This window comes from Giraffa tippelskirchi, chromosome 2, assembly GCF_054371585.1.
Source record: "Giraffa tippelskirchi isolate mGirTip1 chromosome 2, T2T-mGirTip1v1.2.pri, whole genome shotgun sequence".
Classification (NCBI taxonomy): Eukaryota; Metazoa; Chordata; class Mammalia; order Artiodactyla; family Giraffidae; genus Giraffa; species Giraffa tippelskirchi.
Window position 1 is genome coordinate 66,140,367 of NC_137276.1, and position 18,507 is coordinate 66,158,873.

The following is an 18,507-nucleotide window of genomic DNA, read 5'->3' on the forward strand; positions in this document are numbered from 1 at the left end:
CCAGTCAGAATGGCTGCAATCCAAAAGTCTACAAGCAATAAATGCTGGAGAGGGTGTGGAGAAAAGGGAACCCTCTTACACTGTTGGTGGGAATGCAAACTAGTACAGCCACTATGGAGAACAGTGTGGAGATTCCTTAAAAAACTAGGAACAGAACTGCCATATGACCCAGCAATCCCGCTGCTGGGCATACACACCGAGGAAACCAAAATTGAAAGAGACGCGTGTACCCCAATGTTCATCGCAGCACTGTTTACAATAGCCAGGACATGGAAGCATCCTAGATGTCCATCAGCAGATGAATGGATAAGGAAGCTGTGGTACATATACACAATGGAATGTTACTCAGCCATTAAAAAAAATACATTTGAATCGGTTCTACTGAGATGGATGAAACTGGAGCCCATTATACAGAGTGAAGTAAGCCAGAAAGAAAAACACCAATACAGTATACTAATGCATATATATGGAATTTGAAAGATGGTAACGATAACCCTATATGCAAGACAGAATAAGAGACACAGGTGCATAGAACAGTCTTATGGACTCTGAGGGAGAAGGTCAGGGTGGGACGTTCTGGGAGAATAGCATTGAAACATGTATATTATCATATGTGAAACAGAACACCATTCCATGTTCGATGCATGAGACAAATGCTCAGGGCTGGGGCAATGGGATGACCCAGAGGGATGGGATGGGGAGGGAGGTGGGTGGGGGGGTCCAGGAAGGGAAACACATGTGAACCCATGGCTGATTCATGTCAATGTATGGCAAAAACTATTACAATATTGTAAAGTAATTAGCCCCCAACTAAAATAAATAAATTTATTAAAAAAAAAAAGTTTTCCATTAGAATACCAGGACATATCAGAATGTTAAGAAAATAACTCCATATAATTTCTAGGATATCTATATTAATAATTCTACCATATATTATAACATGAGAGGATTTATTACTCCTTTGATAATATTTTTCATGTAATTTAACCAACCAAATAAACACAATTAGTTTAATATCTTTCTTTGGGATGTTTCAGGGGCCCTCTGAAGCACTCCAAACTTAGCTAGAGGTCAAAGGAACTTTCAAAAGAATTTGATTTAGGAAGTTTTGTCAAAAAAATCAATTAAAAGGGTTTAAAACATTTGGTCAGATTTAGTCAATGTTGATGGCTGTATCATTTAGCTTGTTGATATGTCACAATGGGCATAAATACCAAGGTTCAAGGTCTACTGAAAGTCGACTTCGCCATCTTGGACCTAGTTGGCTTTAACCAGTTTTCCTATGGCTGTGTCATTCCTAACAAAATCCATTTATCTAACTAATTGTAATCTAATTTTAGAAAATCCTGATCATGCATAACTCTTTTTAGTATTTTTTCATATCTTTTTCTTGTACTGAAAACACACTTCCTACTTTTCTTTAGCAACCAGGAACTAACTTTTATATTAGCATTTTATAGACTTATGAGCATAAATAGCAGTGATAATTTCTAAAACCCTTGCTTTTTTAGAACATTTTAGGATGGCACCAAACATTATTCATTTATAGTCCCCAATCGCTTTAGTTTCTCTGTAAAAGGAAATTAGTGTTTAGTAGTAAATATTTCAAAATCTTATTTTATTTGGAAATGACCTAACTATTCAATAGACTTCCAACACTTCATTTAGCACAACCCTTAGAAATTCAAGTTATGCCAATCTGGAGAGACTATTTTAGACAGATGTTTCTAAAGAAGAATTATTCTTAATAGAGCTTATGTAAAAGCTCATATCTCATTTATATATTTTTTTAGAAGTATCTTCACTCGAGATAATTTCCTTGTTGACAAACTTGTAACAGATATGATCATATTTAACTTATAGTAAACCTAGGTACCATGAAAATACTCTACTTAATTACTCTAAGATATGTCTATATTAGATAGGTCAACAAACAAACATTAGTATCAGGTATTTAATACTGAATATTTCCGAGTTCACATGAACCTGGAATTTATTGTTTAATTTGTAATTATTTGATTTGTAAGTGCTTACTTTTAAGTCAATTAAATTGAGTTCATTTATAAATTAATCTCAAAAATATTATCCAGAGACAAAGACACACTGAGACATATTTAGACAGACACAACACAAGATCTAGCTTCATTTTCTAAGCTCAGTCATGAATTAGATATTACAATATAAAATTTACCAGTTTACAAAAAATAATTGGAATAAATAAAATTTTTAAAGGCTTTTTCCCATTTTTCCTCCGTGTCAGGAGTTAGAGATGGTCTAGATTAGTGTTTTTGAGAACAGAGCCCTGGTCTCAAGGCACAGGGAAAGAAAATCAAGTTCTAACAAAATGGCGGCAGGTCTAAACCAAACGGTGGCCAGACAAAGCAAAATGGCCATCAAAAATCACAACACAGAACACAGAGTTAAAACACACACATAGACCTGGCAGTCCTCATCAGACACTCCTTTAAATACAAGAATACAGTCTCTCAGAAAACCTCCTATAGAGACACAGAACTTCAGATCCAAGTACTAACAGAGTAAATGAAAATATCTCAGATCTTTAAAGATTTCAAAGGGAGGAGAGGAAGCCAGGTTGAAAGAAGAAGGGGGAGGAGGCGGGAGAGGAAGGCAAAAGGGGTGGCCTTACAGATGTCCCCTGCCACCTGCAGATACCCAGGTGTCATGGGACTTTACCCTGGGCCTCCAGAGAAGGGAGGACGGGAACTCGGCCCTACCAGAAACTAGACCAGACCAGAACCAGAATTTGAGTTCTCTGCCAAGAAGAGGTGATCAGTCTCCAATCCTCAGCTCAGGCTGAGGCCCTTCTACCAGATTTCTGCATACAGGACCAGGGGACTAGATAAAAGGTGAAGGATAGGAAGGCTTAAGGAGAGGAAAGAGGGAAGGGGAGAGAGGTCAATAAAGTCTCTTTTTCTTTACCTGTCGGGGCACTCTGGCCAGTTGTCTGCGTCAGCAGGAGACCAGGGACAAAAGGGTCCCAGTTGTGGCCGCTGGGTCTGGTCCATCGGCGGGCAAGCTGGTCCCTGAGTATCCTGAGTGGTCAGGATGTCAGTTGCAGCGAAGAAGAGTCTCACCAGAGTCGCCATTTGTTGCAGGAAGGGGAACCCCTTTCAGGGCCCAAAACTGGGCTCTTATCTGACCCTTGGAAATGAATTGTCTGAGAAGACACCCGTGCTGCCAAAGCAAGAGATTTTATTGGGAAAGGGCACCCGGATGGACAGCAGTAGGGTAAGGGAATCCAGGAGAAGAGCTCTGCCACATGGCTCACAGTCTCGGGTTTTATGGTGATGGGATTAGTTTCCGGGTTGTCTTTAGCCAATCATTCTGACTCAGAGTCCTTCCTGGTGGTGCCCGCCTTATTCAGCCAAGATGGATGCCAGAGAGAAGGATTCTGGGAGGTGGTTGGACATGTGGTGTCTCCTTTTTGACCTTTCCTGAACTCTTCCGGTTGGTGGTGGCTTATTAGTTCCGTGTTCCTTACCAGGACCTCCTGTCGTAAAACAACTCATGCAAATGGTTACTATGGTGCCTGGCCAGGGTGGGCAGTTTCAGTCAGTGTGCTTCCCCTAACAATAGCAGTGACACTTGGGAAGGATAAGAAAACCAAGAGCTAGACCTGTCCTTGAGGATCTCACAGTCTCCCAAGGAGGCAGGCATGTAAGCACAGAACCACTTCATAATGTGAGGGGATGTTTACTCCAAGTCTGGAGCCTCTGGGAAGTCAGTACACTTATTATCTTTGTTTTCCATGAGGAAACTGAGGCACAGAGAGCTTAAGGAACTTGCCCGAGGTCACACAGTGAGAGGATGGGGTGAGGACTGTGGGTCCAGATCTAGAGCTCCTTAATAAACTACTGATGGGAGTAAGTGTCTGCACAGTTTTGCAACTTGCCGCTTTTACTTGGCAATAGATTTTAGGAACTGGTTCGTGTCAGTACAGTGAGACCCACATTATCCTTTTCATGGGGGTGGGATGATTAGCACTTCAGTTTAGTCTGTCCCAGACTAGTCAGTTAGAAGTGTTTTCTCCCCCTTCTTTCTGTCCACCAAAGAAGTGGATGTGGCTTTCAGAAACTTCACTGCTTTCCCCTCTGTCCCCCACAGGCAGCAACTGTCTCTGTGCGAAGCATCTTCAGTGCTGAGTATGGGCCATTTGAAGGACAGTCGTTGTCCCACCCAACCCACTGACCCTGCCCTGCAGGAGGGCCCTTGCAGGCAGAACAGTAATTGCTCAGTGATGCAGGGTCCCAGCAGCCAAGGTGCTGATTGATCCTCAATGGGCAGGTATTTTTGGAGCTGGCACATTCCTTTACCACCAGGCTGAGTAATTACTACAGGCCGGCTACATCTGTCCCTTAATGGAATCAGCAGGCCTTGTCTCTCCCCTGGGGTCAGTCTGAGGCCTCTGAATCAGCCCTGACAATTGTCCAAGATAAGGATGATGCAGAAGTAATAAGAGGAGCTTGGGGAAGGAGAGATCCATCTAGTCGACACCAGAAACCCCAGTTCAGAAGGGATAGTAAATAAGGGAATGTCAGGCCTGTCTGTCCTGAGAGTCCAGGTTGTTTGACTCTGAACCCTGGCACAAGACAGCAGTGTGGAGAGTCAGTAAGTTCTCAATTGCAGAACCTAGAGCCACACTGTTCACGGGCCTGGGTGCTAGGTGACTTGCTGCCTTCGGTGGTGATGGAGGACTAGACCTGAATTTTCTTGAGAAGATAACTCAGCACAAATATGGCCCAGGAGGGATGTGCACAGAGTGGGGAAAATATTAAAACAGTGGCAACAATAATCTTCCTTGATGATAGTAAATTTCAGCAAGAACATCTAATTTTAAGTAGCGCATCTTTCTGAAGCTTCTCCCGGATAAACCAGTTGCAAACGTTGTCCATGGTAGTTAGCCAAGCGACCCTGTGTGTGTGTCAGGAGGGTGTGGAGAGTCAGTAAGTGACTCAGTAAGAGTCAGTAAGTTCTCAATTGCAGAACCTAGAGCCACACTGGCCTCAGGTCAGAACCTGGCTCTGCTCTTTCTAATGTCCTGATCTATGTAATGCGATCCATTCTACTCCATTTCAGTGGGTCATCGTAAGGATTAATTTGAGGTAAAACATGGTAACATTGAAAAGAGGGTACCGGCATGTGGTGAGTGTTCAAGATGGTTTGCTCTATTGATCATTATGTAATTGGTCCCCTGTGCAGTCATGTCCCGATCCTGTTGGCTCCTCCCAAGAGGACCTGAGGTATCCAGATAGCGTGTGTCAGAAGGATCTGTTGCACCTTTGGGATGGACCACCTAGTGAGCAAATAATCTGTAATTTAATAGGAGTGAAAGTTTCCCTTTTCTAGAATGGGGTTCAACCGGGTGGAATCAAGCCAGAAAGTCACAAGGAGAAAAAGAGCTTAGGAAGAAGAACCCGCTGTTCAGAGTGGTTCTTGAGCAAACATTCCTGAAAAAGGAATGCCTTGTTTGGCTTGGAGTTTTTTCTAAAATTTTTATTTACTTATTTTATTATTTATTTTTGGCTGTGCTGGGTCTTCTTTCCGTGTACGGGCTTTCTCTAGTTGTGGCGGCTAATCTCTAGGTGTGGTGCATGGGCTTCTCATTGTGGGGGCTTCTCTTGTTGCAGAGCATGGGCTCTAGGGCACTTGAGCTTCAGTAGTTGTGACTCACGGGCTCCAGGGCACAGGCTCAGTAGTTGTGGTGGGTGGGCTTAGATGTCCCGAGGCACGTGGAATCTCCCCAGAGAAGGAATTGTACCTGCGTTGGCAGGCATATACCTAACCAATGGACCACCAGGGAAGTCCTAGCTTGGGCTTTTTAATTAACCTCACTGATGAGGGAGCAGTCTTGACCTTCTGACACCTGGGTGTTGGGATGTGGGCAGTTGACGTTGATTTGTAAAGCTTGGAAGAGCAACCCTCCCACAGGTCTGTCAGGCTCTGAGCCTGAACAGAAAAGATCCCTGCCCTTCCACTTCTCCCCCAACCCTGAGAGGAGAGGACGTGATGAGGCAAAAGCCTGGGGATGATGTTCATTGTAGCCACACATGATGGCAGGGAATTTAAAGAGCCTTTGAGTCATGAATGCAGCAAGACAGAGATGTGGAGAAAAACTATTGAACAGCAAGGAAATAGAGCTGGCAGGCCACGCTGTGCTTTCATTAAAACGCTGTCAGTCAGATGAAAAGCTTTTCATCTTCTCAACTGCGGAGGTGCCCCCAGCTGATCCCAGGCACATCTCCCTGGCAAGACTCACAGACTGTGCTCTGCACGGAGGTGTCTCCAGCCTCCCCCAGAGGCTCTGCTCCCTGAAGGCTCCACTCAGCGCTGACCTGATATCGGTACCTGGATGGACTCCTCCCCGACCCCATTTCCCTGAGGAAATGAGACTGTCATTCCATTCCTCCCTTCCTTCTCTTATCTGTGAATCTCAGGGAACACGGGGAACATCTGACCACCAGTTGGGATCTGCCAGGTGTGTGTGCCTTTGGGCAGGTTATTTGGCCTCTGCGATCCTCAGTGCTCTCATCCGTAAATTGGGAGATATTTGTGAGGTTTCATGAACAACTAATACATTGCCTGGGACATAGCATCACTTGTTAAATATTCACACCCGTTTCCTGTCACCTTGGTCACGTTTATCCCATGTTTGGTGACCAGTACCAGGACATCCAGGCCATCCCAATCCTGGCTTCTCTGCCACCTGCAGGTATGATCTTGGCAAATTGCTTAACCTCTCTAAGTCACCATTTCTGCTTCCATCAAATGAACAGAGTAAGACAAATCTTGCAGAGCTGTTCTGAGGATCAAATGAGACAATAAGTATCTGCTCCTGGTGGTGTCTGGGACTCATAATAAGTAACAAAGGAAAAAGCAGCTCTTGTTACCACTTCTTTAGTACCACACTAGAGTCCAGCAAGATGATGTTGTATGACTTCTCCTGTGTTGTGTGAAGATCATCCCAGAGGACTTTCCAGGGCAGCCAGGGCCCAGACCCGGGTGTGAGTGCTGGACCTGCAGATCCTCGGCCTGATTGTAAAGGGCCTGGATTACCTGGGGGAGGAGGCCTTAGGGATCCACTGAAGAGTTACAAGCTCAGAGCTGTGGTCATGAATTGAAATAGGTCCTAATGTGCTGCGTTGATTGGAAAGGGGCTGGAGGCAAGAGTCCAGGGAGGAGGCTGCCAGAGTGGCCCAGGTGAGAGGGACTGGGGGGAACAAAATCAAGAGCCTGTTTGAGCTGCAGTAAGAAAAGCCTGTCTGGTCATTCTGGATACCTCAGTGCAAGGATGCTGTGGCCCCTAAACCAGCCTCAGGAAGGACCCCAGATGTGCCATCCTGAGGAGGGGTGAGAGCCTTGCTTTCCAAAGCCAAAAGCAGGGCACCCAGCTGGAATGATGGGTGGCAGTGGTCGGGGTTACCCCTCCTTTTACATGAATGTGGAATTCACCCTTTGGGAGGACTTCCTTTGGATCTGGGTTTCCTCGCTGCCTTCCTGGCCCAGGCGACCAGCAGTCACTGTGGTCTCTGGGTTGTTTCCACTTCCCCCCTCCTTACTCTTCCTTCCCACCTGGCAGAACTCCGCCTGGAAGGGAACTTCCTGCACCGCCTTCCCAATGAGGTCAGCACCCTGCAGCACCTCAAGGCCATCGACCTGTCCCGGAATCAGTTCCACGACTTCCCCGAGCAGCTCACCACCCTGCCTGCACTGGAGAACATCAATCTGGAAGAGAATGAGATTGTAGGTGAGTGGACCCAGCCCATGGCCCTGCCCCTCCTCTGTCTGCAGAGCCTGCCCTGAGCTCCCTTGCCTGAGATGAGGCTCACAGGGCCTTTTGGGGCACAAGGGATGGGGCTCTGGAGGCAGAGTTTCATAGACAAGAGTGCAAGGTTGGGCTTTCTGGTCTGAGATTCCTGAGAACAGGGCGTTGAGCCTGGAAAGGTAACTATTATGAGGTCTTGCTGCCTGCCAGGGGCCAGGCTGAACACTTGCTTTCACCTGGCAGGTAGAAAGTCTTGGCTTTTCACACCGCGAGCCCTAAACTAGTTGGGCCACCTTGGACCTCAAGCTCTCCTTCTCTTGTCTCCATCTGCCAGCCTTGGCTGCCTCTACGACCCTTCAACTCAGACCTTCTATGTGTTAACTCCTGCCTGAGTCCCTGGCCCTCTCTCCCTGGCTTCACAGGAGCTCTTTGCCATTATTAAGCAGGAGCCCCTAGGCAAACATGTTCAGAACAGACTCTCTGTGCCTTCCAGTACAAATATGCTCCCCGCAGGGAAGCAGAAGGTCTCCCCCTCTGAGCTGGAGGTGTGCCTCCTGCAAACAGCAGACCCCGGCAAGCTGGCTTCCTCTGAGGTGGAAGAGGGGTTCCTTTCTTCCTTTTGTAACACTTGCATACCTCTTGGTTTCATTAGGCCTGAGCATCCTCTCTGACTGCTGTCTAGCCTCCCCAAGGGAGAGCCCGGCACGCCCAGGGTCCCTCAGCGCCCTTCCTCCTCGGCTCCTCCTGCAGCTGCTTTGGCAGGCTCTGGAAGCCCATCTCCAGCTCCAGCTTCTCTTATGTTGCCTCTAATGTTGATGGTTAATAATAACCCCCTTCAGTTATGCATTCATTTTTGTAAGCTCTTTTACAGGCATTATGCTATTAGATTAAAAGCAAGAGGTCTCTGGTGGTTTGGTGCTGCCTAGTGCACTGGTGAGCCTCCCTTCTATCAAGGATGCTGCCTGCAGGGCTCAGGCTCTGGCTGAGTGGGAGAGGGAACCAGCTAAGCTCTGAATTTCGGGGTCTATCCTTTTACAGGTGTGTAAACTGAGGCTCTGAGAGGTTATGAGAGAGCATGGGATTATACAGTGAAACCACAGAAATGCCGGGCTAAGAGTACATGATTCTAAAACTCAGCCCTATGCCTGGAGAGGGCTTCCCTTGTCTGGCCTCTGGGAAGGCCCCAGGGGTGGGCTCTGGTTCAGACTTGCCATCCCAAGACCAGGATCACTGAGTGGCTGACCCCTGGGTTGGCCCCCCCTGGCCACTTGGGCCCTTGTGCTGTCTTTAAGCAGAAGTACCTGTTTACTATAAAGCTCCTGACCACCTAGGGCTTCCCTCATAGCTCAGTTGGTAAAGAATCCGCCTGCGATGCAGGAGACCCTGGTTGAATTCCTAGGTTGGGAAGATCCTTTGGAGAAGGGATAGGCTACCCACTCCAGTATTCTTGGGCTTCCCTGGTGGCTCAGCTGGTAAAGAATCGACCTGAAATGCCTGCAGTGTGGGAGACCTGGGTTTGATCCCTGGGTTGGGAAAATCCCCTGGAGAAGGGAAAGGCTACCCATTCCAATATTCTGACTTGGAGAATCCCGTGGACTGTATAGACATTACTTTGCTGACAAAGGTCCGTCTAGTCAAAGCTATGGTTTTTCCAGTAATCATGTATGGATGTGAGAGTTGGACTTTACAGAAAGCTGAGCACCGAAGAATTGATGCTTTTGAACTGTGGTGTTGGAGAAGACTCTCGGGAGTCCCTTGGACTGCAAGGAGATCAAACCAGTCCATCCTAAAGGAAATCAGTCCTGAATATTCATTGGAAGGACTGATGCTGAAGCTGAAACTCCAGTACTTTGGCCACCTTTGATGCAAAGAACTGACTCATTGGAAAAGACCCTGATGCTGGGAAAGATTGAAGGTAGGAAGAGAAGGGAATGACAGAGGATGAGATGGTTGGATGGCATCACCTACTCAATGGACATGAGTTTGAGCAAGCTTCAGGAGTTGGTAATAGACAGGGAAGCCTGGCGTGCTGCAGTCTGTGGGGTTGCAAAGAGTCAAACATGACTAAGTGACTGAACTGAACTGTATATTCCAGGGAGTTGCAAAGAATCAGACACGACTGAGGAACTTTCACTTTCACTTTCCAGACCACCGGGGTCTTGCCCTGAGCTCTTCATTCTCAGCCAGGTCCTCCTTGCTGGGCCCTTCCTCTGCTGCCTTTTGTTCTTCGAGGCATTCCTGATGTCGCTGCCTTTTCGAACGGGGCAGTAACCAAGAAAGGGGTACTTGTTTGGGCTAATTTCAAGACCAGAGCTGGGTGGGTAGCTGCAGGCAGGCAGGTCAGGGTAAGTATTGGCCATTGGCTTCCTCACTTCCTGACTGTAGCTTTGAAAGACTTGCATCCCTTCTCTAAGCTTCGGCTTTTTCTCAGCTTTCACATGGTGGTTCTCCCACCCTCCCCAAACCCCTGCCCCAGAAGGTGGCTTTTCCTCAAGCAGGAGAGCAGGGTGAGAGGGCATCTCTGCTGGCTGTAGTATAAGAAGTGACTCTCTCCAAAATGAGAAGTACAGGGTGACAGATCCCCTAATCTTCCCCCTTCCAGCAAGGCTGACAACATTCCTTAGCAGCAACAGCTCCCAGAACCTAGATCAGCTGTTTTGACTTATTCTTTTGTACACATATCTCTTCCTTTCTACAGAGTGACAGTAATAACTCTGCACATGGAAGCATCTTGCAGTTTACCAAGAATGCTCATGTGCAGGCCCAAGACAAGAGGGTGATCATCCCTTTTGATAGATGTAGAAACTGAGGCACTAAGATTCCCCTGGCCTTCATGGTCAAGTGTCTATTGCACACCTGGCCAGATGACAGAGACTTCAGCCACTGGGCTATATTTCCCAGTCAGTTCAGTCTGTGACAGTCTCCTGCTGCCCAGGCCTGGGGGACATGGGGATACTGGGGAATGCCCCTGCCTCCAAGTTTTCCCCAAGTGCCCAACGGCTCCTAGAGGTGCTTGGCTGATCCCAGGACTGCTCCACTCTGGGATGCCCTGGGCGTTCTCCCCGTACCAGGTGGAGAGACAGGCACATGGAGGCAGTGGTGGTTCCTTGCCAGAATCTCCTCACTTCTACGTTCTACCTCTCTCCAGCTCACCCTAGTTACTTGGATGGTTTCCTGACTCCCAGATCAGTGGAAAACCAGGCCACAGCCTTTGCAGCCCAGGTTGGAGGGAGGAGGGCTGTAATCACAGTGAAGTAGGTGAGGGCTGCACGCTCCTTCATTATGGAAATAGCTTTGCAGTGTTCACTGGTTGTAGCTCATCTCCCACAGGAGCTCATTGGGATAATTGTGGTAGGAACTTAGGATTTCATCAATGTGGCTTATTTTTCCCCTCAGAGCTCTCAGAGGGGATTGGAAGATTTTCAAAAAAATGTTTTTTAAAGAAATAAATTGGAGGTGCATGACTCTCCTTAAAGCTTTAGTTCGGTAAGTAGAGAACAAGCAGCTCTGAAACAAGCTCCCAGGTGCATCTGAAGGGACCTCCTCAAAAGATGCCTCTGGCCCAGCCTCAGGAAGGCCTGGAAGCTTCCAAGAGTGGTGGCATCATCTTTTTTAAAATTTTAATATTTTCTTTTTTCCATTTATTTATTTGGCTGCGCCGGGTCTCACCCGCAGCACGCAGCATCTTCAGTCTTCATTGCAGTGTGTGGAATCTCCAGACAAGGCATGCTGAGACTTTAGTTGCGGCTTGCAAACTCTTAGTTGCAGCATGCAGGATATAGTTCCCTGACCAGGGATTGAACCCAGGCCCCCCTGCACTGGGAGTGCCGAGTCTTAGCCACTGGACCACCAGGGAATTCCCTGGCAGCAGCATCTTGTTTCTGAACAGTGCCACTGGCCAGCACTCTCTGAGCCATGATGCAGGGAGAGGATCAGCTCAGGTCCATGGAGGGGAGAAGACACAGGACCTCAGCAGCGTTTGCAGGCAGGGAGAGGCAGGGACACTGCCCTCTGCTTTCTGGTTCAACTGCGCATGGCGGGAGGATGTTCATCCTTGGTGCTTACTCATAGCCAGAGGCCCTCAGGTCGAGGATCTGGGTGGCACGTGGCGGCCTCAATGCTGCTGCCTCCTACAGACAGTCCTCTGGTTTGTGTGTGACTTGGCCTTCGAGTCCTGTCATCTCCAGAGCCAGCCTGAGTGCGGTGTCTGCATGCAGCCGGCTTGCAGCTGGTTGGGAGCATAGTGCAAAGCAGGAATCCCAAAGGCTCGAAGGCTCTCTGAAACGACTGACTCTGAATAAGGCCGATTGTTTCAAATTGCCTGCTGTGACCCACTAGTAAGCTGTGAGACCAGCATGTGCCGGAGTACCTCACTTGTAGCATGGTACACACCGCTTTGTGACTTTATTTCAGTTTTACTGTATGCCTGCATAAATATAGGTACTGGATCATGATGTAAAATGTATTTCTTTTTTTTTTTGGCCACTTTGCGAGGCTTGTGGGATCTTAGTTGCCTGACTAGGGATCAAACCCACGCCCCCTGCAGTGAAAGCATGGAGTCCTAACCCCTGGACCACGAGGGCAGTCCTAAAATGTATTTCTTACTGTGAGTCACGATGAGAAAATAACAAAAGCTGTTTCTCTGAGTTGTCCCACAGTGACTTGGGGTCTGTGCTCAGCTGGCCTAGTTCCCCGTCCTTCAGCTCTCCTCCCTCAGCTACGCTGCATCCTTCCCTCCTCCCATCTCCACCCACCTCTCTGTTCATCTTGGTCACCACCACTGCATCCTCCTGGTGACTAGTTGTTGGGGGGTGGTGTGAGGATGGGCAGTGGGGCCTCAGCTGAGAGGATGATCTCAGCTCTCCTCTCACCTGAGTATGGAGCCAGGTAGATGGTCGGTTCAAAGCTACCTGACTCTCTATCCCCACCCCACCTCACCTCACACACCTGACATGGCCTGAGCTCATAGTCCAGAAGTCCTGCCTCTGGCCTTATCATTTTTTCTGCCTCTGTCCTAACCCCCCGAGTGCAGGTCCCGGCCTGGTACAGATGAACAGGAAGTGGTGCAAGTGACAGGACTCTCCCTCCTCCGCTCGCTGGCTCCCAGCACACACACCACAAGTGCCCCCATCCAGATGGGAGGCTTCCTGCGTCCTTGGAGACAAGCCTGCCAAGACATGGTTGTTTTCTCCAGGCACTCCCGAGAAAGAGAAAAGGGTTTGTAGCTTAGAGTGTTTATTCCAACAACAGTGCATCACAAGTTTCTGGGGTATGGGATGGTCCTTATATTTTCCAAACCAAAAAGAGATATATGGAAACTTCTGAGTGTGTATAAACAAGACTGCTGGGGGAGAGAGTCTCTGCAGAGGTAGGGGCTACAGAGATGAAGGAGATACAGATCCTGACCTCAAGCTGGTTACAGATGGTAGGGGAGGTCTGAGCGGAAGTGGAGAGTAAACTGCTAGATAAGACATGGTCGGGGGACTTCCCTGGTGGTCTCGTGGTTATGACTCCATGCTTCCACTGCAGGAGGCATGAGTTCGATCCCTGGTCGGGAACTAAGATCCTGCATGTCTTTCAGCACAGCCAAAAAAAGTCCAGACGTGGTCAGAAGGGCTGAGGGTGGCCATCCAACTATTCTTGTGAGGTGGGGTTCCCAAGAGAGCCCTGGGAAAGCTTCAGAGGAAGTGGAAGCATTTAGTCTGACTGTGAATGGTGACATGAGGAGAAGATGGGTCACTCATCCTATGAAAACCAGTGCTTTATCCCAGCAGCCGTCACAGAGGGCTTGAAGGTGGGTGCTGAAGCAGCGTTCACGCCTAAGAACTTGGAAGTACTTGATGCTGCAGAGCAATTCAACACATTCCTGGAACATGTGGGGGTGAAGGGAAACCAAGTATTGAAGAACCTTCATTTTGCTAAGTAGGAGACTATTTTGGCTAAGCTAGAATTTCACTTTTTGTCACCCTCAGTTCACTGTTTTTTTGTTTTGTTTTGTTTTTTACCTGATGCATTCACTGTTCCAGAGAGAGCAAGAGATCATAGGAAAAGAAAATCTTGTTAAGAATTTAACAAATAGAGCAAGGATACCTTTAAAAGGAAAAGTACAGATATCCTTGGCTTTTCGAAGGTTTGCTTTACACCTCTTCACTTCACTTTGATTTCACTAGTCAAAGAAATCTGAAGAGGATTTTCATTTTTATGAAAAACTAGGAAAAGTGAAAACAGCATTCAGCATTCATTTTGCAGCAAGTGTTAACAGAGGAAGCTCCTAACCTGAGCAGGGAGAGTGGCCCCGCCAAGCTACTTCCCTGGATCCCCACTCAGCATCAAGCTGCCATTGCTTTGAACTGTGTCTGTGAGCATCTGTGTTTTATCTCCATTTATTTTGTGTGTCTGTTAGTAAGTGAAAGTGAAAGTTTCTCAGTCGTGTCTGACTCTTTGCAACCCCATGGACTATAGTTGATGGATTTTTCCAGGCCAGAAAACTGGAGTAGGTAGCCTTTCCCTTCTCCAGGGCATCTTCCCAAGCCAGGAATTGAACCTAGGTCTCCTGTGTTGCAGATGGATTCTTTACCAGCTGAGCCACGTGGGAAGCCCAAAAATACTGGACTGGGTAGCCTTTCCCTTCTCCAGGGGATCTTCCCACCCCAGGAATTGAACCTAGGTCTCCTGCATTGCAGATGGATTCTTTACCAGCTGAGCCACGTGGGAAGCCCAAAAATACTGGAGTGGGTAGCCTATCCCTTCTCCAGCAGATCTTCCCAACCTAGGAATCAAACCGGGGTCTCCTGCATTACAGGCAGATTCTTTACCAGCTGAGGCACATGGGAAACCCAAGAATACTGGAGTGGGTAGCCTTTCCCTTCTCCAGAAGATCTTCCCAACCCAGGAATCAAACCAGGGTCTCCTGCATTGCAGGTGGATTCTTTACCAGCTGAGCTATCAGGGAAACAAGATGTGTCCTAAGGTGATTGCTTCTTCACTTTATACCATTTCTGCTTATGAAAGCCTTTATGTGAACTCTCTGCTTTTGGATAGTGGGGTACATCTGTATCTGTATTACACAGAGATGCTTTGGGCTGCATTTACTTAATTCTTCCCAATACAGTTTCACTTCTTACTGTTGAGGCCAACAGTTCTCAGAGTCAGTGGGGGCGGGGGTGGTCCCAGGACCAGCAGCATCACCTTAGAACTTGATAGAAATACATATTTTTAGGCCCCTCCCCAGACCTTCCTCAATCAGAAACTGGGGAAGGGAAGTGGACAGAAAATGGTTTTGTTTTCTCATTTGGACCTTGCCACGTGGCTTGTGGGATCTTATTTCCCGGACCAGGGGTTGAACACAGGCCATGGCAGTGAAAGTGTTAAAACCTAACCACTAGACCACCACCTGAAGTGAAGAGCGGACTTTTCGGAAAAGACCCCAGTGCTGGGAAAGACTGAAAGCAGGAGGAGAAGGGGACGACAGAGGATGAGATGGTTAGATGGCATCACCAATTCAATTGACATGAGTTTGAGCAAGCTCCGGGAGTTGGTGAAGGACTCACAGAGTCAGACAGGACTGAGCGACTGAACAACAACAACAGACCACCAGGGAACTCCCTAGCAATTTATGTGAATAATCACTGACCCTGCCCCCAAATGATGCAGATGCATGCTAAAATTTGAGAACCCCTGTCGAGGCTCTGGCTTCTCCAAGTGTCACCCAGTGGCAGGGTGGGTATCACCTGTTAGAAATTCAGAACCATGGACAGAGGAGCATGGTGGGCTACAGTCCATAGGGTTGTAAAGAGTCAGACATGACTGAGTGACTAACACTTTCTCTTGGGGCGTGGCTCAGTGCATAAAGAATCTGCCTGCAATGCAGGAGATACGTGAGTTCGATCCCTGGGTCAGAAAGATCCCCTGGAGGAGGGCATGGCAACACATTCCAGGATTCTTACCTGGAGAATTTCATGGACAGAGGAGCCTGGTGGGCTATAGTCCGTGGGGTCGCAAAGGGTTGAACATGACTGAAGTGACTGAGCACACACAGGCTTCACCTCCAACCTCCTGAATCATAATCTGCACCTGAGAAAGACACCCAGGTGCTTTCTGTGCATAACAGGACCTTTTTCCTAAAGCCCCCAGTGCCATCTCTGGGCAACTGACTGTGCTAATTGGCCCTGCCATCCTCCCAAGCACAATGCTCCTTGAGCCTCACAGAATTTCTCAGGGTACTCACCACAGATCCCCATTTGGACCCCTCTGGAGCACTTGTTAAAAAGGAAGGCTCCTGGGTCTCCTCTCAGACCCGCCACATCAGATTTTGTGTGGATGGGACCCAGGAATCTGCCTTTCTAACACGCACCCTGGGTGAGGCAGTGGTGTGTTGACTGAGAATCTCTGTGCAACTGATGTCTCTGTCGTTCTCCTTTCCTCACATCTATCCAGCTAGTGCCTAGTACAGCCCACTCTGCTTCCTGAATCATCTATTGCAACTGATTCTTCCTTTCACACTTCACAACCCCCACCCCTGACTCCCAGTCTTTCATCATAGTTTATCTGGGCTAGGGCGCCAGCCCTCAAACATTAGGTTTCCACAAAGTACAGGACCCTCATCCCCTGGGATACAAGGATGAGGGTGGGGGGCATTGTGGAGACTTGGAGGGAGCGCTCCTGGCCCAAGGGGACACCTGAACGCCTGCCATGGCCCAATGTATCTCTGGAGGCCCAGGCCCTCTGTCACAGTAACTTCTCCCTCTGGGAAGGTGGTGGGGAGGAGAGGCAGATCCCTGCAGGGAACCACAGCTTCACTCTGGTCTCCATCAATAGAAGAGAGTCTCCAGTGTGTCCTCCCTTAGCCTGGGGCACAGGTGCCCACTAGGGCCTCAGGATTGCCCTCCCCCTGCATTGATGTCAGTGTGCCAGCCTCACCCTGTTTCATAGAATTAGTTGATCAGCATCACAGGAGCAAAGAGGCATGGCTTTATTTCACTGTGGGGCTCTACCAGGCTGCCCCTTAGTGGGAGGTTCTGCAGGCTCTGTTTGTTTGTTCTGGGAACTCTCGAGGAGGTGGGGAGATGAGCCGCAAGCACTGAGTACCAAGTGCTAAGTGAGAGGGCCACGTAGCAGCTGAGCAGGAAAGGGCTTCCTGGGGAGCAGGAGTGAGTGGGACCCAGTCCTTTTGTTCTGAAGCACAGCCTCTCTGTGCCTCTGGGGGGACAGAAGGAGACTTCTTTCATAAGAGCCCAGGAAATAGTTTTCAAATAGAGGGAACCCTAGAAAAGCAGAAGTGGAAGTAATGTTCTATTTGATCTAAAAAAGATAAAATTGCACTGATTTCAAAATCTAACAGCCATGGCTGCTTGACACTGCTATTCTGTAATTCTTATTTAATTTGCTCAGGCCTCTCTTCTGGATAGGGTTTGAATTCCTACCCCCTGCCCCGAGCATACAACAGTCTGAGCCTTGCCCTACCCCTTCCACCAAGCACTAAGTGTTACAGTGCCCAGGAGAAGAGAATTCACCCTCCAAGGTGGCAGCTGTCTGTGTGGCACAGTGGACTCATGCCCTCTGCCCAGTGTGCCCTTGTCCAGCACCAGCAGAGTGCTGCCGTGTACCCCACAGGCAGTGAGCAGTCAGTGCATGCATCAGTTGTGAAGCCATCGTTAGACACAGTGTAGGAGTGCTTGCTGGCTGTGGAGCCTCTTGAGGGAGAAGCTGGGAGTAAACAAACAGTCTTCAACATCAATTAGACTTGGCCCCCAGACGTGGAGGGGAGGGAAGCTCTCGTTGCAGCTCCTGCCCACGTGTGTCTGCCTGGAGGGAACTAGCAAGCCAAGTCTCTGCCCAAATGGCATTCCCTGTGCCAACCAACCAGTGAGTGGTAAAACCTTGATTACTCAGAACCTCCAATTGCCCAGGATGCTCAAAACACTCTATCAGTAGCACACAAGAGAAGACCAAGAAAAGTTTTCTGACATTTGCTTAAAACAAAGCAATTCCATGCTGCCTTAGACAAGCCAGTCTAAGAGACGGTCTGTCTCTGTCTCTGTCCAGAGTGCTGGAGAGCAGCCCAAATGCTCTGACTCTCAGAACTCAGCCTTGCAAGGATCTTATTCAGGGAGTAAGAGGCTCCCAGGGGCACAGACACAGATTTAGGCATTGGGGAAATGTTCATTCACCAGCTGTTTTTTGATTGAGCAGCTTGCTCTGCACTAGGCACTGTGCTGGAGATGGAAATGGACAAAGCACGCTCCCCGTTCTCGTGGGGCTCATGGCGTGTCCGTTACCCTGGACTGTTAATGACTGTTTACTTCACATCTGGATCTTCTCTAAGCATTTTCAAGTGTGCTTTTGTTTAACGTGGGTGACAGCCTTATGTTGTTGTTGTTTAGTTCCTAGGTCGTGTCTGACTCTTTGCAACCCCATGGACTGCAGCACGCCAGTCTCCTCTGTCCTTCACTATCTCCCAGAGTTTGCTCCAATTCATGTCTATTGAATCAGCAATGCTATTTAACCATTTCATCCTCTTCTGCACCCTTCTCCTTTTGCCTTCAATTTTTCCCTTATGAGGCAGGTACTATTATTCTCCCCAGGTGAGGAAACAAAGGCTCAGGGAAGTTAAGTAACTTGGCCAAGGTCATGCTGCCTGGACAAAACCAGGATCCCAGCCCAGACAGTCTCTCTCCAGAACCCCAGCTGTTGAGGACAGTCCTTTGCATAAGAAGAGGGGCTAT

The 18,507-nt window shown here is 48.3% G+C and overlaps 1 protein-coding gene across 7 annotated transcripts in view; it reads left to right on the forward strand.

Moving 5' to 3' along the window:
• The window catches only part of LRRC20 (leucine rich repeat containing 20), a 108,223-nt gene that overhangs the window by 77,890 nt on the left and 11,826 nt on the right, over positions 1–18,507 (forward strand). For all 7 annotated transcript variants that reach the window (XR_014077938.1, XM_081573880.1, XM_081573881.1 and 4 more), the window contains one exon: positions 7,598–7,765. Coding sequence is in view for 6 of the 7 variants with exons in the window: in XM_081573880.1 (XP_081430006.1) it covers positions 7,598–7,765 (168 nt within the window). In the remaining variant the exon portion in view is untranslated. The remainder of the gene's footprint in view (positions 1–7,597; positions 7,766–18,507) is intronic.